At 36.3% G+C, this 9,692-nt stretch overlaps 1 protein-coding gene across 12 annotated transcripts in view; it reads right to left on the bottom strand.

Annotated features, from left to right (window-relative positions):
- Positions 1-467: 467 nt before the first annotated feature.
- The window catches only part of DENND4A (DENN domain containing 4A), a 131,943-nt gene continuing 122,718 nt past the window's right edge, over positions 468-9,692 (bottom strand). For all 12 annotated transcript variants that reach the window (XM_047863233.1, XM_047863236.1, XM_047863240.1 and 9 more), the window contains one exon: positions 468-3,067. In XM_047863233.1, the coding sequence (XP_047719189.1) occupies positions 2,931-3,067 (137 nt within the window). In that variant the 3' untranslated portion in view covers positions 468-2,930. The remainder of the gene's footprint in view (positions 3,068-9,692) is intronic.

Genomic DNA, 9,692 nt, shown 5'->3' with positions numbered 1-9,692 from the left:
AAAACTAAAACTGGGCTACCTCACATTACCATACAAACGGGTATTTTCTAACCATATACTTAAAACGTATTTAGAAATACACTGTAACAGCTTCTCTATACAGCAGGCTAACACTTGCTAGTTTCAATAAGCATCATGGTAATGACCAGCATAAAATAAAATAAGTATTTATCACTAAAAATGCTGAACCAACATTTTCAGGGGCCATTTCTCTATATACAAAAATGTATAAACATCTTAGAAAACCTTAAAACAAAATAAGCTGGTAGTTTTAGGGATTTATCACAACCTCACGCCGTCCCCCCGCCCCAGAAAAAAATCAGGGGGAGAAAAGACAAAAATCAGAATATGAACAGGCTGCATAATTCCCCATCTGACAGTAGGAAGAAAAAGCGGAATACTGAAATAAGATACAAAATACAAATGTATGACATTAACACCATGAGAGGAAGTAGGAACAAGTCATACCAGGACACAGCAGGGTTTATTTTCAACTATTAAACATGTAAACAAAACTAAGAGTAAGAAAACAAGAGACAGATAATGTAGCAAAAGTGTATTTCTCTCCAACAAGATTGGTTGGCCATGATTCTTCAAAATGTATCTTCAACAGAGAGAAAATTGAAGAGAAGTTTGTATAGAGTTATTTTAAAGGATGATCTAGATTTTAATTTTCTTTTGAGCAGGGATTACTACTTTCTACTCATGTTTTTGGTTTTATTTTTAAAGACTAAATTTGCACAAATAATATTCCCTGGGAATTAAAAGTAGAGGAAATAAAACCCAATGAAAAACAGAACAAAAACTCTGCGTGTATGGGAGGAGATAAAAACTATACTCACCTTTCCCCATATGAGTTTGAACCATAATGAATGGGCTTTACCTCATTTTTTTTTCTGGTTAGGTACTTGAAATCAATAAACGATAATTCTTACATACAGTTTGTGTCAAAGACAAGTTAAACAACAGCGAAAGCTGTTCTTATAAGGGAAACAAAACCCCAGGACACAAAAACAGAATAGAACCCCAGAACCCTATTTGGAGGGATATTTGCTGCCAATGCCAAAAGACTCACCTATCAAATGTTTCTCTCGGTTGACAATTATCAAGCGATGTAGGGAACAAAAGACTCCTTTAGGATGTGAAACTAGGATACGAAGAGTGAAGGAGACTGGAGTTGTATTTACAAAGGAAAGGCATATAAATGTGCATAGCACCAGGTTTTTCAAGTAAGCAAGGTCAGTCCCAAACTAATTCGAACTAAAATTTCACATTTTTTAAACTCTCCCCATTACTTCCCAGGGTAGAAAGCTGTGAAATGTTTCAGCTTGATGCTATTCACTAATGGTGTGAACTCACAAGGTAGTTTTTGCGCAGCTAAACTGATTCTAAGTCTCAGATATCCCCAGGACAAGTGTCCTGGGCTCTACTGGCTTACACACCAGATTTGGAACCATCCACATTTTTCTTCAATGAAACTGTCTAGAGAATTCTTTCCTTCATGACAATGTGTGCAACCACGCACACACACATACTGGAAATCTATAAATAACTCTAATAGCCAAAGAATACTTTTTATCAGAAATTACCAAAGAAAGCGATATTTGAAATAATGGGACTAAAAATACTTTTTAAGAGTCTTTCTAATACCCATGGTGTTTAAACGTTCAATTTATTGTCTGATTTCTGGGTATTTCTGGATTTTAGATTCCATAAACTTCAGATTCTGAAGGCTTATTGAAAAAGCCAAGTTCCTCAATATGGGAAATTCTATCTGGCTGTACTTTTAGAGAGTTATTATTTTTCTATTTTTGAAAAAATATCTTGAATATTTATTTATATATATATATAATATGAACAGAATACTCCAATAGGTCATATTCCAGATAAATATGATACAATCTGCATCATATGCCACATTTTAGATATTAAAATAAGGGTAAAATCTGGAATAAATTGTCTGACATATTTCCCAACACAAGTGTTCGTATAGAATATTAAAATCTAAATTGATTTTTGGCTTTGTAAGCTATCCCTGTGTACTGTCTGTATCTGTTAGCAACAGAGAACATTTTCAGTCATGGTATACTGAACCTGATTTTGCAGAAGCAGACTTGGAACCTCCCCGGCTCTCCTTCGACAAGGCTCAATGAGTCAGTCTGGGCAGTGCGCACCCTGGCTTTCATCCACTCACTGCAGTCAGGCTTAGCGGTACTAACATGCAATCCTAGCACAACACTGACACTAGCGCTGACAGTTTTGAATCATTCTCCCAAGTAATAAAATATATATATATATATATATATAGATAGATAGATAGATAGATATAGATAGCTATACATATAGAGATCTGCAGCTGTACTAATTACTTCAAATAGCAGCAGACAAGGAAAATAAGCACTTAATTGCTTGCTTCGTAAGTTTCAGTTCATTTTGTTTGCTATATTAAGTTTAAAAATTAAAAAAATATCAACTTACTATAAACAATTTAAAATATGTATAATACAACTTCATGGTCAAAACATTTGAACAGTCTATGAAAACAGGAAATACTTTGATCTTACATTTGGTTAAGTTCCATACATGATTTTTTCAACATGTTTCTTCCAAGAGAAACCACGAAACAGGTGTCTTATTTTGAGAAGTAATTTTGTCTAGGGATTTCCTTGTCACAAAAATACTTAATTACTGGTTACAGGAGAAGTAAAGAAAAAAAAAAACAAAAACAAAGAGATGAGAAACAAAATGGCTCTCTCTTCACTTGTCACTCTTCTCTTCTTAGAACATTCTGTACATGAGCTATCTGGGCTTTCTGAACCATTTACAAATGCATTTTCAAAAATCGAAGAGAAAGAGTTTAGAATCTCCAAGTATTATTTTATACACTGACTATACAATACATATTGAAAGTATACACGCACGTGCATATCTTAAAGATAAGGTTCTCCAAAGGTTTTTCGACATTCCATCACCCCTGTACTTGGTGGTCGATCACAGTTGTGTGTACTCTTGACTTGACTAGGTGTGAGGCGATCGTATGCCATCTTGTATTCTTTATCAAATGCATCTGTAAAAATTCATAAAGAAACGAGGGCATTTAGCAATTTATACTCGATATTAACAACAATCAAGATTTTAAAATATCACAGAACTAAAAAATTAGAGGCCAAGAAGGCATCTCTAGGTCATTTCTGCCAACTAAAGAAATACAGAATTTCAGAGCTCAGACAAGGACCTCAAAGCTCTCAGCATTTTAGAGCTAGATTACACAGACCAACGAATTTTAAAGTTTTAAGATGGCTTCCTTTTAAAATTCTTTTTCCCAAATTTAAAGATTATGGTAAAATACATACAAAAGTTACTATCTTAACCATCTTGTAGGTCAGTGGTATTATGTACATTCATAACGTGCAGCCATCACCACCATCCACCTCAACTCTCTTCCCTCTTGTGAAACTGAAACCCGATACCCATTAAACATTAATTCCGTTGCCCCCTGCCCCAACTCCTGTCAACTATCGTTCTACTTCTGTCTGTATGATTTTTGACTACTCTAGTAAGTGACTCATAAGAGGAATTGTACAGTATTTGTCTTTTTGTGATTGGCTTATTTCATGTACATAATGTCCTCGAGGTTCATCCAAGTTATAGTATGAGCCAGAATTAACTTCTTTTTTAAGGAGGAATAATATTCCATTGCATGTAGAGACCACATTTTGCTTACTCATTCATCCTTCAATGGACACATGGGTTGTTTCCACACTTTAGCTATTATGAATAATGCTGCTATGAACATGGATGTAAAAATCTCTCCCGCAGACCCTGCTTTTAAGTCCATTTTTAATTTTTTGAAGGGACTGCCATACTGTTTTCCACAGCAGCTGTACCATTTTACATTCCCAATAATAATGTATAAAAGTTCCAATTTTCTATATCTTCACCAACACTTGTTATTTTTTGTTTTTGTTTTTGTTTTTGTTGGGGGGGGGGGGACAATAGCCAGCCTAATGGTGTGAGGTGGAATCTCACTATAGATTTGATTTGTATTTCCCTAATAATTAATGATGTTGAGCATCTTTTCTTGTGCTTATTGGCCACCTATATATCTTCTTTGGAGAAATGTCTATTCAAGTCCTTGCCCATTTTTAATTGGCTTTTTGTTGTCGTTGTGTTTTAGAAATTTTTCAAATCTATTCTGGATATTATTTTCTTCCATTCTATGGGTTGCCTTTTTACATTCCTGATACCTTTTAATGCACAAAATTTTAAATTTTCATGAATTCCAATTTTTGTATTTTTTCTTCTGTTGCTTGGGCCTCTGGTGTCATATCCAAGAAAGCACTGCCAAATCTAATGTCATGAATGATTTTGCCCTGTTTTTTCCTAGGAGTTTTATAGTTTCAGATCTCACATTTAGGTCTTTAATCCATCTTGAGTTAATTTGTTTTTTTCTTTAATTTTAATTTTTTTTTAATAATTTATATCCAAATTAGTGTATAGTGCAACAATGATTTCAGGAGTAGATTCCTTAGTGCCCCTTACGCATTTAGCCCATCCCCCTTCCCACAACCCCTCTAGTAACCCTCAGTTTGTTCTCCATATATATGAGTCTCTTATGTTTTGTCCCCCTCCCTGTTTTTATACTATTTTTGTTTCCCTTCCCTTATGTTCATCTGTTTTGTCTCTTAAAGTCCTCATGACTTCACTCAGAAGTCATATGATATTTGTCTTTCTCTAATTTCACTTAGCATAATACCCTCTAGTTCCATCCACAGAGTTGCAAATGGCAAGATTTCATTCTTTTTGATTGCCGAATAATACTCTGTTGTATATATATATACCACATCTTCTTTATCCATTCATCCATCGATGGACATTTGGGCTCTTTCCATACTTTGGCTATTGTTGATAGTGCTGCTATAAACATGGGGGTGCACGTGTCCCTTCAAAACAGCACACCTGTATCCCGTGGATAAATGCCTAGTAGTGCAATTGCTGGGTTGTAGGGTAGGTCTATTTTTATTTTTTTGAGGAACCTCCATACTGTTTTCCAGAGTGGCTGTACCAGCTTGCATTCCCTTTGAGTTAATTTGTTTTACAAGGGGTTCCAACTTCATTCTTTTGCATATGGATATCCAGTTTTGGCAGCATCATTTGTCGAATTGACTGTCCTTTCCCCAATGGTGTTCTTGGCCCCATTGTCAAAAATCATTTGACCATATATATGAGGGCTTATTTCTGGGCTCTCTATTCAATTCCATTGGTCTACATGTCTGTCTTTATGCCAGTACCACACCGTTTAGATTACAGTAGCTTTGTAGTAAGTTTTGAAATCAATAAGTGTGAGTCATCCAGGTCTATTCTAAGATTTTGGTTACTTGAGGTCCCTCTGAGATTCCATATAAATTTGAGGATATGTTTTTCTATTTTTGCAAAAAAAAAATCATTACGATTTTGATAGGGATTGCACGTTAATCTATAGGTTGCTTTGGATAGTACTGATATCTTAAAAATTTTAGTCTTCTAAGTACATGAAAATGGGATGTTTTTCATTTATTTATGTCTAATTTCTTTCAACAACGTTTTGCAGTTTTCATTGTACAAGTCTTTCACCTCCTTGGTTGAACAAATTCCTAATTATTTTATTCTTTTTGATGCTACTGTACATGGAATTGCTCTCAATTTTTGGATTATGCATTGCTAGTTACAGAAATATGACTGAGTTTTGTATCTTTTATCCTGCAACCTTGCTGAAAGCATTAACTCAAACAATCTAGGTAGTTTTGTTTTGTTTTGCTTTTGGTGTGGAATATCTAGGATTTTCTATATATATGATCATGTCATCTATGAATAGAGATAGCTTAACTTCTTCCTTTCCAATTTGGATGCCTTTTACTTCTTTTTCTTTCCTGGCTGCTTTGGCTAGAACTTCTAATACAATGTTGTCTTGTTCCTGATCTTAAGGGAAAATCTTTCCGTTTTTCACCATTGAGTATGGTGTTAATTTGGGGTTTTTCATAAATGCCCTTTATCAAGTTGAGGACATTCCCTTCTATTCCTAGTTTGCTGATTTTGCCAAATGCTTTTTCTGCATCTACTGAGACATGTGTCTTTTTTTAAAAATAATTTTATTTATCTCTATAACCAACATGGGGCTTGAACTCACAACCCCCAAATCAAGGGCTGCATGTTCTACCAACTGAGCCAGCCAAGTGCCCCAGAGAACTTGTGTCTTTTATTCCAATAATATGGTATATCACATTGATTGAGTTTTGTGTATTGAACCAACATTGCATTCCCGGGATAAATCCCAGTTGGTCATGGAACAAAATCCTTTCTAAATGTTGCTGGATTTCATTTGCCAGTATTTTGTTGAGGATTTTTGCACCTATATTAATAAGGGATATTGCTCTGTAGTTTTCTTTTCTTGTGATGTCTTTGTCTTATAATATTAGCTTCACAGAATGAGTTAGGAAGTGCTCCTTTTTCTTCTACTTTTGTAAGAGTATGTGAAGGATTAATGTCTTAGTTCAGGCTGCTATAACAGGATACCATAGACTGGGTGGCTTAAATGATGAACATTTATTTCTCACAGTTCTGGAGGCTGGGAAGTCTAAGATCAAGGCAACAGCAGATCTGGCGTCTGGTTAGAGTGCTCTTCCTGGTCTGTGAACAGCTGTCTTCTCCCTGTATCCTTACATGACTGAGAGGGATAGCTCTCTTCTTAAGGATATTACCCCACTGTGGGGGCTCCAACCAGATGATGTTATTACTTCCCTAGGGCCCACTTCCAAATACCATCACGTTAAGGCTTTAACATAGGAGTAGGGGCAGGGCATCAATATGCAGTCCATCACAATTGGTGTTAATCCCTCTTTAAACATTTGATAGAATTCACCATCTGGTCCTGGGTTTTTCTTTCTGGGAAGCTTTTTGATTATTAACTCAATCTATTTACTTATTACAGCTCTAGTAAGGGTTTCTATTCTAGAGTCAGTTTTGTAGTTTACGTCTTTGTAGGAATTTGCCTATCTGGGTTACTGAATTTGTAGGCATATAGTTATTAATTGTACTTCCTTATCATTCTTTTTATTTCTGGAAGGGTGGTAGGAATATCTCCTCTTTCATTCCTCATTTCATTAATTTGAGTCCTCTCTTTTTCTCTTAGTCTAACCAAAGATCAATTTTATTGCTCTTTTCAAAGAACCAACTTTGATTTTGATAAGTTTCTCTATTTTAAAAATTGTTTTCCCCTATATTTTCTATTTTTTCTCTATTTTATTGACATCTGCTGTAATATTTATTATTTCCTTTCTTCTGCTTGCTTTGGGTTTAATTTGCTCTTCTTTTTCTATTTCTTAAAAAAATTTTTGTTTAATGTTTTATTTACTTTTGAGACAGAGAGAGACAGAGCATGAGCAGGGGAGGGGCAGAGAAAGAGGGAGCCACAGAATCCAAAGCAGTCTCCAGGCTCTGAGCTGTCAGCACAGAGCCTGACGCAGGGCTTGAACTCACAAACCGCGAGATCATGACCTGAGCCGAAGTCAGAGGTTTAACCGACTGAGCCACCCAGGTGCCCCAAAGGAAACGGTTTTTTCTTTTTTTAAATTTTTTTAATGTTTACTCATTTTTCAAGAGACAGAGAGAGACAGAGCATGAGCATGGAAGGGGCAGAGAGAGAGGAAGACACAGAATCCGAAGCAGGATCCAGGCTTTGAGCTGTCAGCACAGAGCCCAATGTGGGACTTGAACCCACAAACTATGAGATCATGACCTGAGCCGAAGTTGGACGCTTAATCAACTGAGCCACCCAGACACCCCTTTCTATTTCTTAAGGTAGAAGGTTATGTAGGTATTTACATAGAAGTTCCTACCTTATTAAATTTCCAGTTGAGCATCAGAATCACTTGTCAAATTTCTTATTTTTAATGATTTCCAATGTTTCACAACCATCATAGTTAAAAAGCAAATATTCACAACATTCTGCTCAAAGCTCCCTAGATGCAATTTGAATCCATTCATCCTTTTCCTCTTTCTAATGGAAAGTGCAGCTCAACACATTCATACATTTGTTTACAAACAAAATTACAGGTTAAATACAGTTGTACTTCTGTTAGTCTTTTCCACCAAATAGTCCTTACTTCTAAGTTTTACTATTATTATTAGAACTTGTCCCAAATTTTCCACCCTTATTTCAACTAGGAAAATCAATGACTTAATGTGACTTTCGAGTACAACGTTCCCTGGTTATATTTCTTTGCATCATACTTTTTTTTTTCCCAAGCAAAGATACCAAACACTGATCTCTACTGGGCTCAGATTTATAGCTAAACATTTTTTTTTATAGCTAAATTTTTTGTTGTTGTTATACAGCTAAAATTTTTAAAAGCCATTTTAGTGTAAGGCCAATTTTCCAATTCCTAGCTTTTAAATCTTTCTTTCTTTTTTTAGATTTATTTTCTTTCTAATCAAACCAGTCTCTCTGTATTTTTTAAAAGTTTATTTATTATTTTTTAATAGTCTCTACACCCAATGTGGGGGCTTGAGCTCATGACCCCCGAGATCAGCCAGGTGCCCCTCTTTGTCCTTTAAACATTGGTTTTGTTTAAAATAACACACTTGTATAAGTTTCACTTGTACTATTGCATTAGCTTCTTTTTTTTGTAAAATTTTTTTTTTTTTTTTTTCAACGTTTATTTATTTTTGGGACAGAGAGAGACAGAGCATGAGCAGGGGAGGGGCAGAGAGAGAGGGAGACACAGAATCAGAAACAGGCTCCAGGCTCTGAGCCGTCAGCCCAGAGCCCGACGCGGGGCTCGATCTCACGGACCGCGAGATCGTGACCTGGCTGAAGTCGGACGCTTAACCGACTGCGCCACCCAGGCGCCCCTGCATTAGCTTCTTAATTGCCCCTTTCACTATCTACTGGGTCCCCACACAATTTGTTCTCCATAGACTACAGATCCTGGCAAAACATATATTTGATTATGTCTCTCTCCTGCTTAAAAATCCCCCAGATGTTTCCCACTGCCCTTAGAATTCAGTCCAAGATAGTTGGGAGACCCTACAGACACCGTACAATCTAGTTCCTGCCTGCTTTTCCAAACTCATTTCACCCCACACTCTACCCTTTCTCTGTGATCCCTCTCTTCCCTGGCCTTTCCATTACTCAAAAATGCCAGCCCTTTCACCTCAGGGTCTTCCTACAAACTTTAAAGTTTGTTTGTTTTCTCCCCCATTGATATTCTGGCTACGTTGTCAACTTAGTGTCATTTCCTCAGAAGCCTTCCTTATTTTCAAACTTGTCATTCTCCACACTCCTTCCTGGTCACAATGCACTTTTGGTACCTTCTCCCCATAGTCCAATCTACATCTCTGCAGAAGCCTCCAATAAATTAATTCTTCAACATCCAGATTGTCCATCCATCAGTTCATCCTAATACCAATTGCTTATTCATTTATGTTTGTTTCACACTTGCTTTTCTTTCCCATTATTGCTCTAGTCTCCAATCCTTCCCCTTGGGTTCTAAAATTTCCTTGGGCATCAACTCTGGTCTACACAGAAAGTGATAGTTTTTTGAGGGACACCCAACATATATAGACAGTGAAGAGCTTTGCCCCCAGTGAGGGCATAAAAGAGAGGCCATAGAACCCAGATGCTTCCAGAAACCTTCAAACAACTGGCAAAGGAA

The sequence above is a fragment of the Prionailurus viverrinus genome, chromosome B3 (genome assembly GCF_022837055.1).
Source record: "Prionailurus viverrinus isolate Anna chromosome B3, UM_Priviv_1.0, whole genome shotgun sequence".
Taxonomy (NCBI): domain Eukaryota; kingdom Metazoa; phylum Chordata; class Mammalia; order Carnivora; family Felidae; genus Prionailurus; species Prionailurus viverrinus.
This window is presented reverse-complemented; position numbering and strand designations above follow the sequence as displayed.